Here is a 27231-nt window from a genome sequence, read left to right as displayed (position 1 = left end):
TTAACTTTTTTTAAAGGCTGGCTGCACTTGTGAACAAAAGTGCTTCTGTTTCAAGGGGATTGACATTTTGGGGCGGACGCAAGTTCAGACTGCCATAGGCAAACTTGAAGGCCTCACACCCTTGTTAAAGAAAGACTTACTTTGGTTTTGGCCCTGGCTACCTCAAGGTCTAATCTTTTAAAAAATAACCTGTGTGCTTAGGGTAAGTAGTGTGTGTAGCAAAAATTGTTATTTGCCAGGTGTCTCATCTCACGGCAGCATCATTTCCCAAGTTATACTGTATTTATCGCTAATGCCTTAATGCACTAATTCAAACTGAAAGCCTTACAGCTGCTCGCAGATGTTAGTAACTGTAAAAGATGGGAGCCGGGGGGGGGGGGGGGGGGAGCCGTGCGATCCTGAGGGAGGCGAAAGACGCAGCACAACCGCTTACGAAGAGTCGCGCGAGCCCTAACGGCCGCCGCGTCTGGGAGCCTCGCGGCACGTGGCGCAGGCTTCCTCGCTGGCCAATCAGGCGCTCCAGCGCTCCCCGCGCGGCCAATGGGCTGGAGGCGGCGGTTGGTGGCCGTTGGGCGCGTGCTGCGCGGCCGCTGGGGCGGGGTGGGGCCGGGCCGGGCCGGGCCGTTGTCTCGCGGGGTTCGGCAAGCTCCTGGGCGCTGAGGTGAGGCCGGACGGCGGGGCGGGCGCGGAGCTTGGGCCGGTTAGTGGCGGGCAGCGGGGGGCTCTGCTGTGGTACGGAGGCGTTACCTGGGGGAGCGGAGTGGTGGGGCTCGGGGGAGCGCTGCGGGGTGCGGTTAACTGTCTGGGGTCCCCCTTCGGCCAGCAAGGCGCTGGGCTGCTTTCATGGCTTCCCTCCTTCCATCCCTTCCTCTCTTGTGGGGAAGCTGGTGCTGGCTCTCTGCACAGCAGGTGTCGAGTGGAAGCTGTGTTTTAATATCACTGCCTTTTTTCTTGACTTGGTTTTTGTTAAGCACTTCACCATGTCATTAGTAGTGACAAGCAGTATTGTTTTGAACTTTGAGCCGTGATATTTTCAAAGGTGGAAACCTACACTAGCAAAACCGTTGTTCTTCACTTGCTTCACTTCACAACTTTTGTTCTTTGTCTCTATACGTGTTCTCTAGGCATCAGCTGCTGGCCTTCACCACAGGCAGGATATGTGGGCTCTGGCTGACCTGCTAGGGTTATCGGTATGTATGGAGGAACATATATAAAACTATTTTGTTTCTTGTTCCTTAATCTGTCTAAATGGATAAAGTGACAAAAATCACTTATGTGCAATAACTTATTACAACCTACATATGGGCAGACAGCTAAAGTGTGTTTTGGCAGCATTACAGCAAGAGCATTAATTTCATAGACCGATTTACTCAAAACTTCTGTTTTCAGAATTAGGTAAAGTTAGTGTGCTAAGGGAGCTAACATTTTTGAAACAAATAATTGCTTTGTAGAAGCATGTGAGCAAGTAAATCATGATAGAGGTTTTTGGGGAGAGTCTCTGACTTCCATAAATGGTTCTGTTAAATGATGTAAATTACTTCCATTAAGTGATGTAAAGTGATATTTTAAGATGATTCTTAGAAGATAAGTATATGTTGATGCAAATTTGAGAGTTTTTTCCTTGAGGGAGTGGTATCCTAAAGTCAGCTCTTCAGAGTCAGTTCTTCAAAACTTACTGTGTGGGTATGAGGCCTGGGTCGCACTGTACGTGGAATGAGCAGATCCCTCGTAACTTGTTTTAACCCCAGAGCACTGACCAAGAAACAAGATTCAGTCTCCGCTCTGTCCTTTTACTCCATGTTGCCGCTACTAGGCTGTCTCTCGCTTCAGTGCTTCACTCAGTTCCTTGTTGGCTGTGTTTAAATGAGTTGGAAATTACCTCTGGAGCATGAACAGGTGTCTTAGGAGGTTTCTTTAGAATGTGAAACTCAGCATAAGGGCCAGTGAGTTGCCTGCCTGCCCTTAGAGAGGGAAAAGTTACAGATGAGACTGTATTTTGCTTTGCATTACATTAGGTAGCAACCACGTTAGAGACCAGTGGCCATAATATAAAATTGACGTGCTTCATTTAAATAGTCTAAAAATATACCTAATTGAGAGAAATATGCTTAACATCTCTATATATCTTTTTCATTGTAAGCCCTTTGTGAAGACAAAGAACAGGCAGCTATTTATAAGGAATAAGTTAGACAAAGTTCCCGTCCTCATATGCTTTTTCTCCGTTTTTGCATTCGTGGCTGCTGTAAGCCTTTAAACTAGTTGTGTTACAGGTCCAGAGCAAACAAAAGTTTTGGTGTACTGTCAGCTTTCTTTTGCTGCTAAAAGAAGTGATGTGATGCAAGAAATCATCTTCCTGCTTTCCCCAATGTATTAGGCTTTCCAGTTGTAAAGATTCTCAAGTTTTCTCAAGTTCCAGGCTTGATAACCATATCTTCTTGTTTCTCCAGAATTATAAAGAATATGCTTTCCTCCCCACTCCCCTCACCCCCGCCCCCCTCCCCCCCAGAACCTGGAGGGCTTTTAGTTCTTGGGGGGCACAGAGCTCTAAGTTGATCACTTAAGCCATATAAATGTAAAAACTACTTGACTGGAGGATGCTCCCTCCAGTAGACACACTGGCTGTGGTACCGCTTGTAGTCGAAGCGTAAAATCATAAATGAAGTGCAGTTTGACAGAATTCAGAGAGACCAGGGATTTGGTCAGTTTGTGGTCACTGAATCCAGAATAACATTGGCATCCTGACTTTCAGAGTTGTTATATGTATCAAAACAACTTGTGTGCTGTCAGGAAAGCAGTGTGCAACATAAATAGCTTGCTGTTTATAAACTATGATTCTGATGATTCAGCCAAGAAATACTCTAGTGCTAAGAGGATGGAAATTTTGCCCAAGAGCTTAAGAAAATAGAATTGGTTGGTCTTTGAGGACACTTTTACTCAGTTAATTAAAAGCAATCATGAAAGAATGGCACACTTTTAAGAGGCTTACTTGAGCTCTTAGACTTTTTTTTTTGAGAACATACCATGTAATTCCGAGCTTCTATACGAGAATGCAGTAACTTATAATAAGATACTTACTTTAACAGAAAGTATTTTTAGACAGTAATGTGCTTCTATCTACATGATAGAGTAACTGGAACTTCTTTTATTTGTATTAAGGTGAAAAAACAATAGGAAAAGACCTGCAGATGACTTTGAGAGGTTACCGTGGAATTAAGTTGGGAGAAGTTTTTTGTGTGGATTGTATCTGAGGACTACCTAGGTATTTACAGCATGGAACTGGAAGAGAACAGCAGTGTTAAAAGCAAGACAGGGCGCTTTGTTCAGACCTCCCATCTTTTGTCTTATTCTGAGAAAGTTGAGCACGCTCTTGTCAGAGACCTTGCAGCAGAAGTTAACCATTCTGTTTTTGGCCGGGAATGTTCCATGAACGTCTCAGAATTAAAGTTGTCAGAGGAAAGTTTACCGTATTTGAATTCATCTTTAGATGCAGATATTGAAATGTATAATGAAGAGAGAATGACAATTTGCTGTGCATGTGGAGATAAAAGTGAGAAAGAAGCTGCTATGTTGGGAAGGGCATGCAATGACATGCATTTTATTTGCAGGGTTAGTGATGATTACAAACAAAGTGATTTAGGTGAAGATTCACAGCTGGAGTATGTCAGTGCTGATGAGCAAGATGATTATGGGAATAGCTCAAGTGAGTTCTGTAAGCAAATGAAAACTGCAGGACTCAAAACTTTAAAGTTACTAGATCCAGCTCATGAAGTTCCAGGGAATGGAGTCACAGAGGAGCAAAGTCTTGTTAACCTATTGGAAGGTTGTTCTCCTACCTGTAAATATTGCACAGGTGATCAGATCTGCATGGAAGCAGCTGTGCCAGAACTTCCCCGAGCGCTTCAGGGCCATCTCTCTCTGTCAGCTTACAAAGATGTGAGTTGTGATCATGAAGAAGAGCAAACAGAGTATCATAGCGTTCTTTATGAAAGTACACTCGAAAGTCATACTTGCGGGAGTAAAGAAAGGGTTTATCCAAATGTGTTTATACATGACAGTTTAGCAAATGAAAAGGTGGAAGACATTCCTCTGATTGATGGCGCACAGTCAACCAAAATGGCTATAAATGAAAAACCGCTAGAAAAGAATGGTAGACATATTCACAGCATCTCCGTGAAGCAAGAAAATCCTTCCTTTTCAGCAAGGGAAAGGTTCCCTGCAGTAGCCACGCAACTTTGCAGAAGTGCAGGTGAGACTAATTCTCACAGATGTAGTGAACCTGTTGTGTGTGCCCTTTGTACCAGCTGTGTTGACTGCACTCAGAAGGATGTTGAAACCCAGTGTCCAGTCCCAGAAATTCACGCTAGAGAGAATCCCTTGTTTGGGCTGGAAGTTGTAGATAAACCTTGTGGAAACACCAGCTATCTGAACCTGGAACTGGAGTGTCATGCAAACTTGAATACTGTTACCAGTGACTCTAAAGTTACCGTTAACCAGACTGTTGATGCAAGTTCTGATTTTAGAGCTTGCTTTACAACAAGCAGAGCCACCAGTGCCCAGGCTTGTCTGGTATCCAGGGCGATTAATACAAAGATAACCATGATGAACAAATCCAGACCTGTGGAATGGCGCCGTGGAATCTGTGCAGATGTTGCTTGCAATACCGACTGGTCATGTGTATATGGTAGTACAGAAGAAATTTGGTCACAGTTTACTGACCTATTGGAAAAACATTTAGATGGCAATACTGCAACAGCTGAAAGTTCACAAGTTCAGGTAACTTTAAAAATTAATAATTTTGATGTATAAAGCTCCCCCCCCCCATGCAAGTTGCTTAGAATTTGTCTATACAAATGGTGATTTGTAACTTTTTAAATGATTTTGTCTAGGATCCATGGGAATCACAAAATGAGCTGTGTAGCAGTGATTTAAAGTTAAGCACTGACAGGTGGGTCACGAATCGTTCTTGTTTCAGATTGGTAGATACTTTATAAGATTTTTACATTCTTCATGGTTGAAAAGCCATTTGGGACTTAGCAAAATTGATACAGAAGATTGCTGGGGAGCAGCTCACGTGCTGGTGGGTAGGGCTGGCTTTTGGAGGACCTGAACAAACCAGAAGAGTGAGCTGGTAGAGACCTCATGAAGTTCAGCAAAGACAAATGCAGTCTTGCAGCAGCATGGAACAGTGGAATGAGTGCATGCTGCAAACAATACAGGCTGGAGGGTGCTGGCTCACCAAGAAGCAGCTTTACAGAAAAGGACCTGGCATCCTGCTGAACAAGAAGTCGAGTCTAAGTCAGCAGTGCGCCCATATAGTGAGGAAGGAAACCACATAGTGGGCTGCATCAGCAGGAGTGCAGCCAGCAGATTGAGCGTAGTGATTGTTCATCTCAGTTTGGCACTCATGAGGCTGCAGCTGGAAAACGCTCTCCAGTCTTGGGCCTTTTAATACAACAAAAATTGGTCAGCTGAAGAAATCCTGGTGGAGACCTGCTGAGATGGCCAGGGGAGATGGAGCGCATGATGGACGAGGAAAGGCTGAGGGAGCTAGGTTTGCTCAGCCTGGAGAAGGGAATGCTGGGGAGGTGGGAAGGCTAATTGCAGTCTTTAGCTATCTGATGGTGGGTTTTAGAGAAGATGGAGTCAGGTCCTTTGCAGAGGTGCGCTGTGGAAGGACAGGAGGCAGCAGTTACAGTCAGGGAAATTCTAACTGAGTATAAGAAAAAGTTTTTACAGCAGGAGTAGTAAAGTGCTGGAACACATTGCCCACAGAGGTTGTAGAGTCACCTTTCTTGAGATAAGGAAAGCTCAGCTGGATAAGACGCTGAGCTAATTTTGAAGTTAGCCCTGCTTTGAACAGAAATTTTGATGGGAAACCTCTGGAAGGCCCTTTCAATCTAAACTATTCTATGACTCTACAAAAAACCCTAAATACATCTGTAGATCAGCAGAGTTGCTAAGTTTCTTTTTGTTTTCAGGATCACACTCTTCATGTAAAATTGATTACTGTGCTAGTGTACTTTCTGCCTTTTTAGTTAAGGCTGCTTTTGGCACAAAAGGTGTGCCACTAGCTATTTTAAACACACGATTTTTTTCTGACTAGTAGATCAAAGTACTCTTTTTTTTTTTTTTTTTCCCTTGAAACATATCAGAAATAGCTTCTGGAAAGCTACCGTCTCAAAATATAACTTGATTCAAGTGCTTCAAGATTTTTATTATTTTTACTTTAAAGGCCGCTACACCTTGACAAACAAACTGTGAAGGACTCTGCATCAAGCTGCTGCAGCAAAATACTGCGGAGAGCTGTTGAAGCCGAACTGCAGATTCTGAACATTCATTATCGGATGTGTTGCCATCACTGCTTGAAGATTTACAAGCTGATGATGGAGGAGGAAAAATGTTTCAACAGGTATGTACTTCTAATGTCCTTTTAAATGAAATTAGTAACTTGGTTAAAAGACATTGTGTTAAATATTACTGTTCTACATGCATAGCTCATAATAATGTGTATAGTTACAATTGTTGTTCAAACAGTCCACGTTCACATAACTGCCGAGTCTTATTTTTAGCCTAAAATTTTCTGTATCCTGTAGTTGCTTTAAGAAAGGCATGCATAGGCCCAACAAAAACAGTTCTGTTTCCAGGAATGTGTTTCTGTACAGGAGGAAAAGTGCGAAAGCAATAGCACAGAGAATCCATGCAGGAATGGAGTAGATATAGAGGTGGAGAATTGGGGAGGAGATAAGGGAGAAAGAAGTGGTGCAGAACTGGTAGGAAGAAAGGTGGGAAGGGAATGGTGATCGAAGAGTCTATAACTGCTAATGTGTACGCCATGTAACGAACTGGAATTCAACCAAGAATTCCTGAGGCTGAATACTGACTATGCTGCTGATCGCTGAAAGCTGCCACCAGCTCTTGTGCTGTATCTCTCTCCATCATTGCCCTCCGCCATAGAGTATTGCTTGGAGACTTGCAAACAGAAAAATTCTGGCAGATAGTTGCTAATTGTGTTTCTCTCTTTTGGGGTACCTCTTGAGAAGCAACTAGTGTTGTTTTGAACAGTGTTTTAGAGATAGATAAAACAAGTACACTAACTAATCAAAAAAATCAGTATCTCAGCGTCTGCGCCATAGCAAATGTTTAGTGAAGTGTTTATGAAGGCATGTAGTAAGATTGTGAAATGGAGTGTGGCTCCAAAGAATGAATGTGCTAAGGAATGAGTTAATGCTTTTTTCAAAATCTGCAAAATTCTTTGAGTTTTTAAAGTGTTCCCCTTATCGTATCTGAGCGAATTGTAGTGCTAACTATGTCCCAGGGAGGAGGGGAAAAGTAGTTCAAGCTTATTCCAGCTGCTGGAAGAACCAGGCTCTTACACAGGCATAAACAACTCAGTAATGAACTGCCTCCTGGCAGAGTCCACAGAATGTTAGAAATACAGGTCAAAAACCATCAACATCTGAAGTTAGTAGTTATCAGTATGAACAGGGATATTGATACCCATTTAAGAAAAAAATCTTGAAGCACTGCAAAATGTTTGGATAGTTCTGGAAGCAGTAAAGTGAATGAAATGTCTTACTAAGTTGATCTCTTTTTCTTATACATATTTTAACAGATGTAATAAAAATGGCTTTGCCAGCACTGAATTGAATTCATCTCTCTTGTTGGTTTTGGAAGAGCTAAAAAAGAGCTATGACGGTATGAAAAAGAAAATAGAAATGGGCATACCATTAAACACACTTCCCCGTCTATCAGTTGAGACAAAGTTGTTCCCAGTCTTTTCTTCTTATGTCCCGTGCAAGGTAATTTTTAAATTACTTTTTGTTTTAAATATAAATAACTTTCTTCACAAAATTAAGGCAAATCTTTCCTCTTTTGACAGGTGTACAGAGAGGATATTTGTTGTGGGTAAGTAGTCCTGATTTATTTTGAAATATAATATATAACATACATGAGATGTGAGTGTAAAAGATGTTAAACTAGGGAGTCCTTTATTTCAGACTGTATCTTGTTGCTCCAAACTGTTCAGCTGCAAGACTAGCATGGTATTTGGGGCACAGTGATTTTATTTTTAAGAAAAGTTTTACTCTGTAGTGTTCCAGTATACGAACTATGGAGTTGTATTTTTATTGTCTTTACAGCAGATGTTTCCAATTTACAGCTTGCTTTGCCCCTCCATTACTTTCAGTCCTAAAAACGTTCTCTAACCTCTGATCTATGATATCTGTCATTAAAGGGGGAAAAAAAGTGTGCGTGCACACAGAAGAAACTTTATCTGCAGAGTTATTAAGCTTATAAGCAGCAGTGTTGCCAAGATTATCTTTTGGTTGTGAAGAATGATAGAAAACTAACTTTATATTTCAAGCAGACATATGGTACTGCATATGCTGAAGAATCATAGCCAATTACTTTATGTAAATAGTGATTTAAAAAAAATAAGCAATAAGTTAGTACTGCATCAGGTAAACAACTATAGGTCTTTTTTGAATTTTTTGTTAAGTATTTCTAAATAAATCAAAAACTGCATAGAGAATTTAAATTGTGAAAAGGTACCGTGAAACATCATGCAGAAAACCATCTAAATATAAAGGAAAAACAATTCAACATAAACATAGAACATTGTTTTAAGTTTCAGGTTGCAACCAATGCTATTACAAAATACAACATTAAAAAAATTAATTCTTTTTTTAAGCTAAGATTTATTAAGCACATACGATGTGTTTTACTGTGGGCTTTTCCCATTATTCTGTGATATATTTAAAACAACACTACAGAGAAGTCAGTATCATTGTAGAATTAAAAGTTACTGTGCCATATTTTGTATTAAATTCTTGGATCTCTTTTAGTTCCACTTCAGGTGTAAGAAAAACAGACTTCGAAGAACCAGAACTGCAAGAATCGAAAACTTCTGTCAATGTGGTAGGGACTTCTTCATTACTGAGGTTCATAGACATTGACCTTGCTAAGGATAGTCTACTTTTAGATAAGTATATGCAAATACAATCATGCTCTTCAGAATTCAAGCTAGAATTGTCTGTCAGTAACAGCAAATGCATCTGGTATGACCAGAATTTTAATCAGCCTTTTGAAATAAAATAACTTGGGATATAATCTTGAACAAGATGTGTAGGTTAACTTTTTAAAATGTACCTGTTTAATCAGTTAATATTCTGAAACTTAGAAAAATGACATGTAAGCGCAAGTGCTGTAAGATGACTGAAGCATGTTTGTAGGACAATCATCAGACAGTACATTTAACTGATGGCAGTCAGCCTAGACACTGTGCTGCTTCCAAGACGTTTGAAGACCAGCATAAAGATCAGGATGTGGAATATGGTAAGCTGGCTGCCTCTAATCCAGATACTGTGTTATGTGTTAGCTAAGCTGTTGAAAAAAGAACTGTGAATAAAACATACATGGTGCTCTAGTGTCCTTTCTCTGATGGAACGCTTAATTTTACATCAGCCATATATTATAGTTGACTGAAAATATTTCACGTGACTTAAATCAGAAATGAGAACTAGTATGTGTCACTTCTCCATCATGTAGTTGCAAACTACATAGATAGCTGGAATCTTCTTAAATACATAGAGCAGAAATTCAATACTGATTCATATCAGATACCATAGTTTAAATTTTAACATGCTGAAATTTATTTTAATTCAAGACTGCAGAAAAAATGAAGAAGTGAATGAACATTGGTTTGATGCTAAAGAGAACTTGACAGCAACAGATTTTTCAGTAACATTTGATGAAAAGCAACAAGAAAAACAAGACACAGATGGTTCAAGAGGTGAGTTCAAATGCTTTAATAATGGTATTCATTGTGTGAATAGTCTGTGTTCCTTCTAAAACATAAGAAAACCTGGAAAAAATACTGGCGGGTTTTTAGACTTTGCTTTGCATTTACTTGCATTGAGTGCTTGTACAGATGATAAAATCTTTTCATCTGCTTTTTTCCTTGAAAACTTTGCCTATGTGGGTTAAATTGAATTTTGTAAAAGTATAGCCAGTTGTGCTGGAAATCCTTTCTCTTCTCCGTTCCTCTTCTCTCTGCTTCTTCTGACTTCTAAGAGTTAGTTGGGAATGGTCCGTGTTCTGAGATCCAGGTCCCTGTGAGGGACGTGGTTAGAAGTCCAAGTACGTTGAAATCCAAGAGCGTGTGTGCTCCGTGATGGGGATTCACTATACCCCAGTCATGCTGCGGAGCTGGCACCCGTTAGTTCAAACCAGTGTCTTCTCTGTTTGTAGTTAGAATGCTGGCCTCTTTTACAGCATGTGGAAGAAATGTTTGTAATTCTCCTTTCCTTCTGAAATTCCTAAATACGTTGTTTTCTAGACACTGTTTTAGAGGAACTGTATTTAAAGACACTTCCCGGCAAGTTATGTGAAACCGTATGGCTGAAAGACCCACATTGAAGAGAAGGCTAAAAAGAGCAGATGATTCTTTATCAAGACCTCAGGAAATGCACATGGGAAAGAGATTTTAGAAACTGAACGGTTTCACTTCTCATGGCACTGCTTTTTCTGTTGAAAATACTGTTCATTCATGTAGTTTTTCAGAGACTTTCTATCTGCGTGTTTTCCAAAATTTACAGAGATGTTAGCTTGAAGTGAAACAGGAATAGTCAGTGACACTTTGTTTTCTTATTTTCAGAAGTGAAGATAAGGGAGAGTGCAAATGAGTGTTTTTTTATTCACGTTGGAGGCTTAAGTTCGTCGGTGTCAGAGGTACACATGTTCTTATTTACATTATGGGCATAGTATGTGTTTATCTTGTGAATTATTTTATGGTGTTTCACAACCAAAATATGCTTTTATGTTGTAGGGTGATTTAAGATCACATTTCCAGAAGTATCACGTTTCTAACATTCTTATCTGTGCGGATTCTGCTAACTACAGGTATATTGATAGATGTTTTATTTTTATCAGATTTTTTGATGTCCAAATAAGTGAATCATGGGAGAGAAGAGGGCGTCGTGCATTAATTTGTTTTTATTTTGCTTCAGTAAGTCATGTAGCTAACAGCGTATTTGACAAAGATTTGCAATTCTGGACGGCTGGTATTTTATTGAAGTTAAGCAGTCTGAAATGTTCTCTTGAAGTTTAATCGAAAGATACCAGTTAATATTAAAAAGTTGAGAACCATGATGTGTTCCTATCAGTAGTATCAATGCTCTTATCAACATTATATAGTAATTTAAGATGTTTTACCTAAAGTGTCTTTTTCTTTTTTTGATTTTACATCTTAGAGATGCATTTCTTTGCTTTAAAGAAGCTAATAAGGCAAAGTTAGCTGTAGAAGAAATGAATAGGAAAGAAATAAAAGGGAAGACAGTAAGTGTTGAACTTGTAAAAAATGCGTCAGAGAACAGATCTTCAGTTTCTCAGAACCTTTTGAATAAGTTTTGGTATGAAATCCAATCTGTTAATAACTCTGAAAAAAATGTTCAAGATAAAACATTCACTTCAGCTTCCAATTCTGTGAAAGCATCTGCTGCCACCTCTGCTTCTGAGAAGGCGCTTCTCCTTCCCACAACTTCTTCAAAAATTACTCTTGCGACCCAAGTCCCTTCAAAAACAAACCGCCTTGATCTGAAATCATCTGCTGAAGGCTTAGAACGTTCTTTGGTTGGAGTTAATCAACAGGTAAAAGATTATTACTACGGCTCCTTTATGTAGCAGATTAAGAGCCTTAAAACTTGAAGCAACTTCTTGTTCCATAAGGTGTTATATTTAATATATATTGGAATGATGTTAGGTTAGGAAAGCATGTTAAGGGTCAGTAATAAATATTTGGCATACTGCAGAAGAGTGAGAGCACTATTCCTTTGCTCCTGCATCAGGTTGTAACGTTCTCTCTCTTTCTTAATTGTAAGCAGTCAGGAACCTAGGTGTTTATATGGGATTTTTCTCCTTGCTTTTTTTGTCTTCAGATTTACTTACAATACTTGTTCGTATGTGAATGTCTTGTGATTTCATACAGGAAAGATTCTGAGATGTTGAAGGGGAAACTCTTTTCAATACAAGTCTTAAAACAATATTGTTTATATAAATACATATTGTAATCACTTAGGTTTGTTCTTGATAAGGCAAAATTTTAAATTGCTGTTGTTGCTCTATTAAGCTATATGGGTATGCTGCTTTTGGGGTTTAACTTTAAAGTTCTAGTTCTCTGGGAAATACAGTTTAGATCTAATCTAATGTAGCAGGGGTGACATACCTTCTGTGCAATAGATGTATTCTGTCTTGTCTTAATTTGTCAGTTACACATACATGTAGTTGTTCTATTTCTAATTTACAGATCTGAAAATATAACTGGTCTTAGTACAAACGTGTATTATTGATCTGAATCTGTATTTGTGTCTGTCACTTTTCTTTTTCCATAATGGGAACATTTATAAGTAGTAAGGGTATGCCATGTTATTTGTAGAATATTTAACCCATTCACTTTTTGATTATTACGATGCATTTCTAGGATACTGGAGAGAATTCTCTGCAGAAAACATCTGCTCTTTTCTTCCCTGATCCATTTGATACCTTTATTCCTCCTAATACATTGAACTTGAGCAGCTTTACCAAATTAATGAAGAAACTTCAAAAAATTCATCCAGAGGCTAGTAGGTAAGAGTATTCAGGTTTTATTTCTTCCCTGATTTGTAATGGATCCAATATTCGTGGTAGCTGAGTTGAGCGAAACGTATCGCAGAAGATGCGATGTAACATTATTTCTATTATTCACGCAGGGAGAAAATTATAGATGCTCTGCTGGAGGTGAGAACAAACAATAAAGGTATCCTCAGTGGCTTGCCCATCAATTCCATTGTGAAGAGGACCTCTCTGATTCTAAGGAAATCCATGCCCAAGTGTGGAGGGAAAAAGAAATGAAAATGAGTATTCTAGCCTGCTACGTTGAATATGTTGGTATGAAAACACATTGATTTGTTTAACTGTATAGCCTGACTAGATCAGTAAGTAACTTAGTGTAAAGCTTTGCACGTGCAGGAGTAACTGAATAGATCCACTGAAGGATTTCTAAGGATTGTTAACGGTTTTGCAGAAAATCTGTAAACAGATTAGGTTGCTAGCTCTGTCCAGTATTAAATGCATTTTATAAAACTTGGTATACTGAGGCTTTTATTATGCAAACTCTTTTATTGATTAGTGGTGGAGGACTGTTTTAATAGCACTGAAATTACAGACTATATGTTCATAAATATTCTGGACAAAGGTGACATCTAAAGGCCAGTTCTTGTCATAGCATTTCATAAAGAAATCCCAGAAGAGGCTCAATTTTGATTTAAAAAAAAAAAAAGAAAAAAAAAAAAAGAAAGAAACATGATTTATATTTAGGGCTGCTAGCAGTGCCACGGACAGGGTTCCTGTGTTGTTCCATGCATTCTTAGAAATGCTCCTGCTTCACTTGCGCCCCCAAATTCTAGACTCTGTCAAATTGCATGATATCTGTTATTCTGTAGTGTTTCTTTCCCATACTGCACCAAATTCTTCACACTCTGATTTTGCTTTCAGGGATATCAAGGAGTCAGTTTGGGTAAGTGTGGAATACTGGGAAGAAGAAATACTGATTTAATTACAAGACCAGTAGTATTTATGCTGGTAGCGGGACAAGTGTAAGGATCTTTACCATGCTTTGCATGTTTGCTTATCAGACTAAATTCTCCAGGTCAGGTGTTTATATACATGTGACAGTAGTGTATAAGTAGACCACAACAGAGCCTGAACTTGAACAGAACTTTTGTGCGTTAAATACTAGAACTGTGATAAAAATAGATCCTGCCCAATCAGATGAAATAGAAGCCTGGAGTGGAAGTGCTTCCACAAATGCTTTAATGATACAAATAGATGCTTATAGGCCATTCTTGGACATTAATTCACCCCAGTTCTTGTTCTAGGAAGGAGTATCAGTGATCAGAAAAGTCCTTCAGAAAGACTGAAGGTAGATTAAGTGCTGAATACAGAGACATTTGATAGGATTTTAAATCCAGCTTGAGATTATACCTCCTATAGCGATGGTGAGGGTGAAAGACTCCCAACCAGTATGCACGTTTGGCCAAGTTCCTTTTGAAGTGACTAATGTTACACGCATTTGTTCGTTTGGCATATGACTACCTTGTAAGCTGAGGCTTCTTATGAATCAAAACAGTGTTTAAAAAGAAGTCTTAATAATGATCTACTGATTTACTTCCACAGGACTGCAAATAGAGACATAAAGTCATCAAAAAGTTACGTTATACTTCAAAGTACTTTCCATCAGTAAGATTTTAATAACTTTCAAATGTGTTGCACTTGTCAAATGACTTTAAAGTAGTATGGGTGCTTTACAGTCATAGTTATTTCTACAGTAGTGGTTTTGGTCTATTGCTTTGCTAACGAGAGATCGTCTAGAACAATTTTTACTTTCATAATGAGGGAGCCATTGAATAGCCAAGTCATTAGTGAGTAACGGAAGAACTATAAACATGTAAGTAACATGTTTAAAAAGAGATGATTCTGGTCACAGTTATTTGATAGAAATTCTGGTTTGTGTATAGCTTCAGACTTTCTTGAATGGTAAGCACTTGGAAACCTTGTGTTCTTGCAAAGTGATGAAATGTGGAACACAATTTTTATAGATACTAGTTCTATGTGAAGCTGTGTTACATAGTATTCTATGTAAAACAGACTCAGCTTCAAAGCATCATACCAGCTCACTTGATTTCCCCCCCCCCCCTTTGGCTGAGTTAGCCCAGAGTTTGACGTATAAATGTTTATAGATATTGCATATTTGTTAATTTTGAAGCCGTAACTTCAGTAGAACAGATGAGAGGTTGTTAAACCTAATGGCAGTCAACAGTTCACAAGATTTGTGATATGATAGTTATTCAGTGTGGTATTAAAAATGGCCGTTTCCCTTAGATTTTATCAGCGCCAAAATGTCCACTGTTGGAAGTTTTCCATGTAATAAATAGTTTGCATAGTAAAGATCTAAAAATAGATATTTCCTGCCTAGTGAGATTTGTCTCATCAAATCATGACTAAAACACATTACTCTGAGCAACACAAAGAATGCATGGAGTCTGTACGGTGTCTGTTGGCAAGTATGTGTTATTTGAACAATATCCATCTGGCACTCCTAAATGATCCCAAAATTCTGTCCAGCCCAAATCCACCTGCTGGTAGTATTCACTGGTTCATTTCTCTCTCCAGCAGTTTCAAGACTGGGTTTTACATAACTGGAAGAGAAGCTTGATTTCTTTTTCATATTATAAACTGGTTATTAGGAACGGATTTCTAAAACTTAAAGTTTACATTTTAATGTATTTTTACCATTTTCAATGTGCTTTGTTACACAAAGATTATGTATTTTATTTTCTTGTTAATTATTTCTTTTACGTGGTTCTTGAAGCTAGGAAGCTTCTTCTACAGGCAGACTTCCTCCAAACTCTATAGCAGAATTGTCATAGCTTTTAGTGGTTTTAGGGCACTAAAATTGATGTTCCTTTTATTTCAGTTTGGGTGTATACATGCTAAATTTATCTACTTATTCTGTTTGTTTGTTTGTTTGTTTTTAAGACTGTTTAGTGATGATGAAGAATTGATCATCTCTCTTGGAAGATTTTTGGCAATTTTCCTGTTCCAGGATCATACTGCGTTTCTCGCCTGTTTATTTCAGTGGATTGTAAGGAAAATTCATGTAGCGTCATTGCACGATTTGCAGTCTTATCCAAGACAAAATAACCTGAAGATCAGTTGAGGGTGTTTTTCTGTATGTGTACCTCTTAAATGGTGCTTCCCAGTTCTGTTGTTCTCCATGATGTTGGCTCAAGCATTCAGCAACAGGTTTCTCTGAGTAATATAATTAAAAGAGCATGTTTCAGTGAAACAGGACTTCTCTAATACTGGAAGGATGTTTCTGTGCATAGTGTTCACTGAAGTACACAACCCCTGTAATTCTTATATGCCTCTTAATTTTAGGCATTATGGTAGCTGGTAAGATAGTTCAAAGTACTACATATTTAATAAATTGCCAACATGTTCAAGCTCTTCCCAGATAATCTAGTTTGCAGAAATTTCATGTATCCTTTGAATACAAGGCAGGGAAGGGAGGAAGTCAGAGGAGGCTTTATTTTAGAAAACCAGGCTTCAGTGCTTGCAATACTCATGGACTTTGTTATATAATCGCAGTGTTACAACAGCAGCAGTTATTCAGGAGCAGGGTGATCTTGTATCCATTTTCCCTTGGCAGTTTTGCAAATGCGTCTGAGCCTGGTGGCCAAATACTTCCTTCAGGATGATGTTCTGCCCTAGACTTTTTTTCCAGAATATGGATTTGGGGGATTTCTTTTGTCTTGTAATCCACTTTCATGGCTGTAAGCAGAGGGTGGGTGCCCAAATCTGTTGTGTCACAGAGCCTGGTATAGTGGGAAGCCCCCCACAAGAAGTCTGGTTTGAGTTGCATAAGCTGATATAGGGGGGATGCAGTCATATTTGTGTGTGTGGTTACTGTACAGAAGGAGCATAGCTTTTAAATCCTCTTCTGGCAAGTGAAGAAAAGGCTGCTTAGGTGCGTGTGTCTGGTAAGGGGGTGAGAATTACCCTTGACTGACACTGCCAGGCATGTGCTGCCATGCTGCGTTGCGCTGCCCAGCTCTGTCCCTTTGTTACACTTTGTTCTCCATCCAGGCTGCATTTCCTGCTGAAAATAGTTTGTCTTGCCTGTAAATAAAGGTTAAAATTCCTTCTTCAAAAAGCTGTACTCATGTTTTGCTATCTTCAATTTCATCTCCTTCCTTGCCTCTTAGCAGAGCTATTGCAGGCAGCACCTTCAAAGCCTAGCGTGGTGTTTGGCAGCCAGTAGTGTAAATTTGGTCCTGAAGTTGCAATTCAGGCCTCAGATTGGTGGGTTTTCTTGGTTTGTTTTTTTTTTCCCCTCGCTGTTCATTTCAAGGTGAAAACAGCTGTAGGCTTTGCTCTACCCCATTATTAATAACAAGTGCTGACCTTTCTCTTCCCCAGGCTTGGTTCTGTAATTAAGCAGGAGTTATTACTGCTGTAGGTAAAGCTGACCGGGTGGCATGCAAGCTCTTGTGTCCCTGTCGGGAAGGTGGAGAGGTGCCTCCTGTGAAACACTGAAGTGAGGTGCAGCACACTGCCTGAAGTGGTTTCCTGTCCCTGCAGCCTTTTCAACGAGGGCACTAACTCGAAATGCGATAGAAGTCACCTGTGGGCTGCTGAGGAGCACATCCTGCTCAGCGCGACCTCGGTGCAGCTGGAGCTACCCTTCGTCTTGATTGTGTGCTCTTCATTTCTGAAGAGCCCGAGCAGGCACCTTTTCACATCCATGCCGGGCAGGAATTCACTGGATGAGCTGCAGGTGGAGCTGTACTAGCTCAATAATGATTTTCCCCTCAAAGGAATACATACATATGTGGTGTGTGTATATATATATTCTTTCTAAAATTGCATTACCGCTAGCAGTCATATCCCAGGAAGTGGAGGCATGGTTTTTCACCTTCGGCTAGAGGCAGTGCCTTAGCAAAGAAGGGAAGGAGGGCAAAGGGAAATGCGGGGGGAGGAAAGGACTTCTTTGTGCGTTTCTTGGAGAGATTTTCCGGTCTTCTGTTCCTTTCCCTGTCTCTGGCCATCTACCTGCCTCTCCCGCGAGGAGAAGACGGAGTTAACTCCCTCCCAGCCGGGCTGAGCTCGTCAGAAAGCCTGGCTGCCCGAAGAGCCCCCAAACAAGCACAACCCACCCCGAAGCCGTGGGGATGGTCGCGGGGCCGAAGGCGCAGCCCCGCAGCAGGGGCTGGGGCCGGGGCCGGGGCGGTCCCGCCCGGGAGGGGCCCCGGCGCCGCCCCCTCCCGCCGCGCTCGGCCGGGCGGCGCCGCTGGGCTGCGGGCGCGCAGGTGGCTGCGCTCGGCCGCGCTGGGGGCCGCGGCTGCGGGCGCAGGAGGCCGCCGGGCGGCGCGGGGCGGCGGCGCGGCCCCGGCGCCCTCCCCATGGGCTGCGGGCGGCCCGCGGCGCGGCGGATGGCTCTGCTGCCTCGGCGCTTCCTCTGCTTCGTGCTGGGTGAGTGCGTGCGCGCAGCCCGCGGGCCGGCGGCTGCAGCCCTTCCCGGCTGCTCACCGGGCCGGAGCGCGGCCGCCGAGGCGGCGGGAGCGGGGCTGTTGCCGGCCGCGCTGATGCCCCTTCTCGGGGCTCGTCGGGGGCGGGAGGAGCCCTCCCGGCAGCCCCGTCGGAGCGGCTCCGGCGGGGGGGTTCGCGCGGCTGCAGCAAGTGCTCCGCTGCTGCGGCGGGGAGCGGCCGCCGGCCCCTCTCCCCTGCCGCGGCTCCGGCGTTTCTGCGGAGCCAGCTCTGCTTTGCCCTCGGCGCGGGGGCTTGGTCCCGTCCTCGTCCTCCGACTCCAGAAACCGCTTTGTTTCTGCAGTCCCCAAAGCCCCGGCGCTGCCTGTTCAGAGGCTTCGGTGAAAGCAGGTGGAGATGAAAAGCAGACCCGGGCGCAAAGTGCTGGGGAATAACAAAAAGTCTGAGCTGGCCTCTAAATGCACCGGGTGATGATGCTCTCCGAAACAGCCCGCTGTGCATGCAATGCCCTTTTTGATAACTTAAACTTACTGAAGCATGCTTGCTTTGGGCAACTTTCTCTGCCGTTTCTTGCAGAAGTTCGGATTAACTACTGGGAGGCTCTTTTAGGATTCCCTTGCGTTCCTGTTTCTGGACTAGGCACACAGAGAGGACGCAGCTGGAAGCGTTTGTTATCGCGGAGGTTTCAAACTGCCTCGCTGCTCCTGGTTTTTCAGCTGGTTCAGCTTAAAATGGGTTTGGAAATTCTTGCGGCACACGATTATTTCCCCGTGGCGCCGGGTGCTCCGGTGTTCCTCGGCGTTCGTGGGATTTCGGATGCAACAGGCAGAGACTCGCGTTCTTGTAACGCCGCTGCCTGAGTGCGTGCGGTGCAAAGCCAAGATCCTGTCCTGGTAGTACTCCGAATAAGAAGTGTTTTTATTTAAGATTAAATCTTGAAAGGGAAACCACATACCGTCGCTGTAACACTGACCTTGCGTGAAACACTCTTTGAGGAAACTTAAGATTTCTTTTCTTTCTCCTCCCCTCCCTTCTCCCGTGCTCTTTTTCTGCTCCGAACCCCGGTAAATAATGTATCGAGCTCTGCTGCACATAATGGTCTTCTCCCTACAACGTAATTAACTATTTACTACTTCTTAGCTGGCGGCTGCTCACGGGGAAACAGAAGGCAGCACGGTCCGAACGTGTTCTGCGTGTCCGGCGGCAGAGAAGGGCTCCGCGTAGCTGAGGAAGCAGTAAATAATCCTGCTCGGAAACCTGCGGAGCAGAGAGTGCTGGGGGGGGGGGGGCAGTATTAGTGCCGGGAGTTAGTGATTCTTGATTATCTCGGATTTTTCTGTACTGTGTTTTTCTAGTCCCTTTCCACTTCCTTTCTTTGCAAACAAGTCAGAAATCTGTTTCTGCTTTCTCACCTGGAAGCAGCTAAAGTGGTGGTTGCCTCCGCGTTTCTCGTGCGAGAAGATCAAATTAAATATTATAGTAATCTGCTAAAAAGAGAGTAGGGAGTCTGGTCGGGAATGCTTTCAGATATTTAGCCAGAGCCTAATCCCAAAAAACATCCGGCCCCTCGTTCTTGCTTACCATCCGTGGAGACCTAACGCCACGGGGATGGGTGCGTGTGGTTGTGGGCCGCGCTTTTCGGCCGCAAGCGGAGCATTTGAGTTGTGAGTGGGATCCCCTGGGATTATTTCACTGGTCGGGACGGCCTTGCTGGTTGAGGCAGGCGGCTTTCCCAGGTGACCTGCAGCAGAGCAACATGCTGCAGCGCCCTAAATTCAGAGTTAAACCTGCCCCTACAGCAAAACTGCCCGCTCGCAACCTTTGCAACGTCGTGTGTCGCTTATACGAACTGGCAAAACCTAAGTATGGCAGTAAGTCGCGGCTGGGGAGATGGTGCGCTAGCATCTTTGAACCCACTGCAGGAGCTCTGATGTCTCTTGGCCGTACCTCCCTTCGCCTCGCTTATCCCGGTTTCAGGTCGGGGTCTCGACTCCCCGATCGCCCGGTCCGAAGGGGAGGGAAGGGCTCCGCTACGCGCTGCCGGGCGCCGCGGCTGCGGGAGGTGAGCACGCGGTTCGGCAGCGCTCCGCTCAGCTTTCCCGCGGTCCCCGGAGCCCGTTGCCGCAGGAAGGCTCCCTCCGTGCGAGCCGCTTAGCCGTGATGGATGGCGGCTAATCGTGGCATTGAGCAGTGGGTACGTTTGTCTTTCACCGTGTCCTCTTTTCACTTTTTTTTTTTTTGGCGCACGTTCTGCACTGCTACAAAAGAAAAAGCCGGTTTGTTTCGTTCTGCTTTAAAGCCCCACGCACGGATGCAGCTGCCTTCCTTCCCCATTGCGATGCTGCTGCAGAAGCAGGTACCGGGGGTATCCCGACCCCAGGGGCTCCATCCCGGCAGGATCCGCTCAACCTCCTTTCCGTGCAAAAAAAAAGCCTTTCTGAGCTGCCCAAGCTTGAAGCAGCTTTGCAGCCGGCTGCCGAGTCCTTCACGAGCCGCAATGATGAGAATATTGACTGTCTAAAAATAGCCGCAACCTCCTTCAGCGGACCTGGGGTCTAGCAGCCGCCCAAGGTAAGCGTCTCCGTTTGAGGTAAAACTGGGCTTTTCCTGGCGCTTTGGCTGTGGTTCCCCGCACCAGGAAAACCTCAGTGTTGCATTGATTCCCCGCGGATTTTATACGTGCCACCCAGCGTTGCGTTTGCAGGTGCCACGGGAAATGGTGGCTTTTTAAAAAAACGAGACGAATCTTGGCACTATTTGTTCGCTCTCCTCGCGAACGTGAAATTGCAGGTGCCGTTGCACGCGCCGGTGCCGCTTGGGAGCTCTGAAGCGACGGGAAAAGGCAGCGATTTGAAAAGCTCCGAGTCTCCAGAGCGGCTTAAATCGTCTTAGCTGTACATATAAACCTCGCGGCTTTGAAATCCAACGCGGCCGGGCTTTGCACGCGCTGTCTGTATCGCGCCGCGCTGGGCATCCGCTGCCCGCGACGGGCTGCCGGCAGGCACCACCTGCAACCCGGCAGCGGGTCGGCACGCGTCGCGGGCGAGGGGCTGCATCGCGCCGGAGAAAGGAGGAGAAAGAAGGAGGTGGCAGGTTGCCTCGATAACGCGGCCGCGTCGAACCGCTTTCCCTGTCTGTAGTCAAATTTTTTGAGTTAAAGCGCGTCTTTCAGAAAAACGCCCGCTCTCGCTTTCAAGACTACTTGAAGGCTACCGCGGCCCTGGGAAAATTCTCCTAAACGCTTAGAGCTTCCTGCCGATTAACCAAAAAATATCGGAGCAGCGAGAAAATGAAAGGCGGATGATGGCCCCCAGTGTGGGGCTGCTGCCGTTTAGGTACCGCTCGCGTATGTGTCACTTGCACGGGCACCGGGGGGACGTGGGCTGCCGTGTCCCGCCAGGAGCCCCCTCGGCTTCGAGAAATCGCGTTGCCTCCGTTAACGCGGAAACGCCGTCGGATTAAACAGCCCTTAAGTACCGCCTGGGCGATCTCGTATTCGTAATGGCCCTGGCGAGGGCGGCTAATGAAAGGAGAAATGCCAAGACCCGGGATGAAATCGGAGACCTCGCGGTCGCTAAAAACAGCGTTGGCATGCTTCATATTTTCAGCAGACCGAGAATCAATATTGGCTCATTACCGAGTTAAGAGCTTTGAACGCTAAATGTGTAAATTTTGATTTATCGCTAGACGTTAGCAAGCTCCTTCTGCCCCGATAACTGGCCACAAAGTCTGGCTCCATTGATATCGATGGGACCTCTGATGGAAATTTTGCCCCCGTAACGTAGAAAATGGATATTTCTGATCCTAGCCCCAGGTTACTGCAACGCCGGTGTGAGAAACCTAAAAGCGTTTGAGGCTGCACAGAGTGAGGACGGAGGATGCCAGAAAAAAACAAGGATGTGGGAGAAAGGAGCATTTAAAACCACCTGGGGAAGTACGTAGCTGTGTTGGGCCGGGGTAGACAGCTAGCTATCTTTTTCTGCTTTTAAGGGCAAATAATCCCTCGGGTTTGCTAGGCAAATCCCCGCTGCGGGAAGGCAGAGTGCCCTGCACCGCCAAGCCTGCGGTTTCTCGTGGCGAGCGCGTCGCTGGCTCCGTGCGCAACCACAATTTGCAGAAAGAAGCAAAAAAAGTACAAAAAAAATAAAATCCCCATCGCGGCATCTGGTCCTTCTGGGCCGGGGACGGTGCCTGCCCAGGCGCTGACGGGAAAATCGGTCGTTTGGGCAAAAGCAGGGATGCAGCTGTAAAACAGCCTGAATCCCTGACAGTAAAGTCAAATCTCCCCTGCTCGGCACGTGCTATAGTACGAACGTGGATGCTGCGTATCAATGTGATGTTTTTAATCAGTAAAGCCAGTAACGAACCTGCTTAGCAGTTTCAACCCCTTATGTCTGCACTTCTACAGCTTGAGCTTTTCAGGGTTAAAAAAGCGGAGTTCGGTGCCATGGGAAAGCGGCTCCGCGGGACGCTGCCCTGGGCGTCGTGTCCGAAAGGGGCCCCGCGCTTGCAGGAGGTGCGGCCCCCATCAGAAATCACCACAGCACTCGATCTAAACGGCCCGTAGCCACGTAATCAGGGGAAGATTTTAGTCTGGAAAGTGTATATTGAAAGCATTTAGGCAAGTTTCTCTTCTTTGTGGCCTCTAGTGAATGCGCCAGTGGGGCAACACAGCTACTGATTCTGTTTCGCTGCTTACTGATTTTTACTTATTTTGTTCCTTCTTTTTAGGCAATCTGTTTAAGTGAATAATATTTGTCTTGGAACCACTTTCTTACCTTGGAGGTGGTTAAATGAAATGGTCCGTAGTCATCCGTAAATGAATATTCCCAATTTAATGCAAATGAATGTATTGAAAACTGAATCTACAGGACCAGCGCACGTCCCCAGACTGGTGCTTGGCACGTTTGACCTCGGTATTAGCTTGTCTTTTCTTATTATAGCTCTCAATCAACAATAATAGCTAAAGGAAAGAAATAGCCCAGAGCATTTGTCTTTAGCACATTCTCGAGAGCTTCGAGTGGATCCTCGAAATGGCCAAATGAAAGCAGCCGCGCGAGGTCCTGGGCGAAGGCGACCGGGGAGCATCGCTCCTGCCGAAAGCCGCCCTCGGTGAGCGTTTGGCCTTTTCCCTGCCTCCTGGCGATGCTTCTGCCAAAGGCGGTTGCCTGGCACTATCAGCACGGTCTTTTCTGCAAAATCACCAAACTCAGAGAAACGTTAAATCCATTTTTGCTGCTCAGAGCCCTCTTCGACAAATGCCCCTCCCTCACGTCCTGCAAAACTCGTCCGGCCTTGAAACGGAGCCGGCGTCTGCCCGTTCTGCACCTCGGCGGCTCCCGCCGTCGCCTGGGGTCTGGGGCTCTTCCCAGCGCCTCTCCCGGCCGCGTGAATTCGGGGTTTGCAAGACACAGGCGGGCAGGGGTTTTTTTTTAAGACCATGCTATGCATTAAGGATATAATTATCTTTCTGTCTGTTCGTGCCAGACTTTTGCCTCTCCTGATTTGCAGTCAGGCAGCGTTTGCTTTTCAGCTTGTCTGATTTTTTAATTCATGTTTTCATTCTGCCCCTTCTCAGCTGTTCCCTTAATTCTGTTTGTTGAAAGAGAAGTATTCGCCATCCCGTCCTGCGCAGAATCGAGTCCAGGGACGCTCAAGACAAGTCCCGCTTCTTAAAATGTCCCGGTCGGGCCGCTACCGGGGCACTCCGGTACCCTCGCTAATACCCGTGGGCACCTGAGGCGAGGAGAGAAACTTGACCCAATTACTTGATACTGTTGTGAGTCACTGCCTGTTGCAGCAATTTAGTGGGTTCGAAGCCTTACTTCATCCCACAGCATTTCCCCGTCTCTTAAATCCCCCAAGTCTTCAGAAAGCTGATCACCTTTATAGTTAGGAGAGCTGGACTTGCACGTCCTTTCCCTGGAGAACCTAGAGCCATCTTTAATCTAACGTATTAAATTAGCGTAGGAAAGGGGGGGGCGGGTTATCTAGTGAGACTCTCCTACGGGAGCTGTTCTTCACCATAATTTTTTTATGCAAAGGGCAAAAAAAATTACTTTTTTTTTTCTTCCATCCAGCACTAACTAGATATTTTTGCATAGAGCCGTAAAAACTCGAGGATCCACCTGGGTTTCAGTTTTGACTTACCGTTGTGTCCACTGAGAATCGACTTTTACGTCGAGCTGCTAGTTTGATGGTTTACGTTTGCTCAGTTATCGCTGTTTATTGAAGCGTCTCTTCCCTGCTTCCTGGCGCCGGAGCGGAGGCAATAGCTGCCAGCGGCTCTGAAAGCGGCTGGTTCAACCCTTCAGCAACGCTCGCTCCTGGGCAGGCCCCGTGCCTGCCTTCTCGGCCGTTATCCGAGCGTTTCCGTGCCGTCAGCGGGATGAGACAACGCAAAGCGAGCTTCTGCCTGGGGAGCCCAAGCTCCTACCCAAGTATCGCCTGCACAGGCGTCGACCGTTTGATTGAGCAGCTGGTGCTTTGCTTGACCCGTCACAGGTAAGACAACGTTGGTCGGTTGTGGTCGTGTGAACTGGAGTTGCACAGGAGCTTGAAGAGGTGTACGCCGTGTAGTTAAATAACGAACGCATTCGGGGAGAAGTTCCCCGGTGGCTCGTCCTTGGCCGGCTGCCCCGGGCGTTGCAGCTGGTTGCTGTGCGGGGATGTGCTGGAATAGGAAGGGATTTTGGAGACGCACGCCGTGGCCCCGTAGGCCGGGGGATGCAAGGCTGGAGGGTGTCGGAGGACGAGGAAGGCTTTGGGGTACCGCGCTGCGGAGAGGGGGAGCGGGCAGCAGCGTCGCTGGGGATGGGTCCGTCTTCCCCCCTACGAAATCACTGCGCGAGAGCGATGCCTGCTTGGCTCTTCTTCTTCTTTAGCAAGTGGCTTGCTAAGCTGAGGAGGCAGGGGATTTTCAGGCAGCTGGTTTGAGGGGTGAAAGGCAGGAGCGCTGCTGAGCAGGAGGGCGGTGGGGGCCATTTGCAGAAGGAGCAGGTGAAACCCGGTGTAAGCAGAGTGACATCCTTAGGGGTCCCTCTCCTTGTCTGACTTGGCCCCTCTGGTCTCAGTGTGCAGAAAAAACAGCAGCATCTTCCAGAAGGTGACCGTAGCGACCTGAGGCTCTGGTGGGAAAGCGTGCTCCCTGTCTGGGCTGTCTGCTGAAGGCTCCGGGAGGCTGTACCAAGCACTGGAGTTAAAGCTTCTGACACGGTATTCCCCCAAGCAAGCTAGCGACTCGGTATTCAGAGGTCCAGAAAGCACGATGTATGAGATAAGATTAAAAAGAAAAGGGAATTGTAAAGTCTAAAGAGAGTGGAGACATGGGGGACATGTGACGGTCTTCCAAGACTGCAGAAGACACGAAAGGCTCCTGGGGACACCAGGCAGAGTTTTCCCTTTGGGTTCCCAAGCGCTCTCTCCCTCCCTGCAGAGGCCGCCGAGCTCGGGGACAGGCAGGAAGGTCTTCGCCGTGACGTGACCCCTCTGACATCGGCTTTGAGAGGTATCCAGGACCTGGCAAGGAGATGCAGCAGGGGGAGGAGACTTGAGGGCAGAGGACTCCAGATCTGTAGAAAACCAGGCTTCATTAGCTCAGCCACTCACAAAGCCGTTCTAATTAAGGACCTAACCGCCGAGCTCATTGCCAGGTGCAGCGGAGCATGGTCCAGCCCAGCTCCTTTGGAAGACGCGGGGCAGCGTAGCTGTCGGTCAGGCAGGGCGCGGGGCTCTGGGCTGCGGTTTGAGCTTATGAAGACAAGCGGTGGCGGAGGCCGCTGTGCTCACAGCACCACCGCAGTTCAGTGGGGTTTCAGACTTCGGACTGCCAAAATATAGGGATGGATTTAGTCTGGGATGCTGATGGTGTTGCCTCCGTCCTGGTGTTTCATGTCCTATTTGTCGATAGAGCGAGGGGAGCAGAAAACACAGCACCCGCGCAGGGCTCACTGCAATCACTGCGCCGGCATTTCTGCAGAGGACCAGGGCCAGCTTTAGGTCTTGAGCTGGTAGCATCTTCCTCTGCTTTCAAACCTCTGTTTATTCATGAGCCATTTGTTTCCATCTGACCTTCTCCTGTTACGGTCTTTTACCATAAATAAGCCTCCGTCCCCTGTGCTGTTTATCCCCAGAAGTGTTTATAAAGCATCATCGTATTGTCTCCGGCGTGGCTTTTGCAAGACTAAACAAGCAGAGCCCTTTTGGCCCCTTTGGCAAGCTGGGGTGTTCCCGTAGGCGGTCCGGTATCCCTTCAGGAGCGGGGCTCCTGACGTCCTTCCTCTGAGTGCAGCAGTGGGACAGCGCTCACGGGACCCCACATGCTTTTAAAAGCAGCACAGACTCGGGTTTGGGGCTGCGTAAGACCTCGGCTCGCTCAGTCGTCACTTAAGCATGGGTTTACCAGTGCTATTAAAGCAAATCCTGCGCTTGTATGCTTTGCTGAATCAGCGCCTTAACTGCTCAGCGATTTAAAACCTGTTCAACTTGGCTGCTTAGTAAATGGACGTGGAAAACACAATTGGTGTTTTAGATGCACTCTGTAATCTCGGCCTAATGCTTCCTTCGCCTCCAACCTTGCCAACTGCGAGGGTTAGCTAGTGCTAAAAAAATGCTCTTCCTCTGTTTTCGCCTATTTTGGACTCTCTTGAGGGAATTTTCTGTCGAAGCTTTCGGCAGTTGGGGTCACCGATGGGAGGGTGACCGAGCCTTCCCGCTGCTCCTCCAAAGCGCGACTCCGAGCGAGAGCTACGGGGTGCCGGTGCCGGCTTGTGAGGCGAGACCAGGGCCGGCAAACCGCTTCCCAAAGGAGCTTTCCCTGGGCTTTAGCAAAGCAGAGGTGCACGCCAGCCCTTGACCATACGTTTGGCTTTCGAAGGGATGTCCATTTTCCTGAGGCTGAACTTTCCTAGTGCTCTCTCGTTTCACTTAGCCTTTTTCCCGGCAACGAGGACTTTTTTCCCCAGCCATCCTTCGCCTGAGTAGCTTCCCTCCCATCGCGGCTTCCCGAGTCCTCGAGCCCTTTGAGAGCCTCGTGGCTTCGCGGCGGTGAAGCTCTCGGGGGCAGGTGGGCCATGGGGGAACCTCCGTCCCCGGAGCTCCCCGGGGAACTCGGTCCGAGCTTTGTACCCGTGTCCGTGCCCTGCTTACAGG

The 27231-nt window shown here is 45.3% G+C and overlaps 1 protein-coding gene across 1 annotated transcript in view; it reads left to right on the top strand.

The window, feature by feature from the left end:
- Positions 1-3390: 3390 nt before the first annotated feature.
- RBM44 (RNA binding motif protein 44) overlaps positions 3391-27231 on the top strand; it is a 36150-nt gene continuing 12309 nt past the window's right edge. Inside the window, exons 1-14 of the mRNA XM_064515509.1 lie at positions 3391-4773; positions 4887-4945; positions 6233-6409; positions 7613-7799; positions 7880-7905; positions 8844-8916; positions 9231-9333; positions 9665-9790; positions 10655-10728; positions 10826-10899; positions 11250-11646; positions 12476-12621; positions 12744-12884; positions 17690-18066. Coding sequence (XP_064371579.1) covers positions 3424-4773; positions 4887-4945; positions 6233-6409; positions 7613-7799; positions 7880-7905; positions 8844-8916; positions 9231-9333; positions 9665-9790; positions 10655-10728; positions 10826-10899; positions 11250-11646; positions 12476-12621; positions 12744-12884; positions 17690-18066 — 3310 coding nt within the window. The 5' untranslated portion in view covers positions 3391-3423. The remainder of the gene's footprint in view (positions 4774-4886; positions 4946-6232; positions 6410-7612; positions 7800-7879; positions 7906-8843; positions 8917-9230; positions 9334-9664; positions 9791-10654; positions 10729-10825; positions 10900-11249; positions 11647-12475; positions 12622-12743; positions 12885-17689; positions 18067-27231) is intronic.

The sequence above is a fragment of the Dromaius novaehollandiae genome, chromosome 7 (genome assembly GCF_036370855.1).
Source record: "Dromaius novaehollandiae isolate bDroNov1 chromosome 7, bDroNov1.hap1, whole genome shotgun sequence".
NCBI classification, from domain to species: domain Eukaryota; kingdom Metazoa; phylum Chordata; class Aves; order Casuariiformes; family Dromaiidae; genus Dromaius; species Dromaius novaehollandiae.
This window is presented reverse-complemented; position numbering and strand designations above follow the sequence as displayed.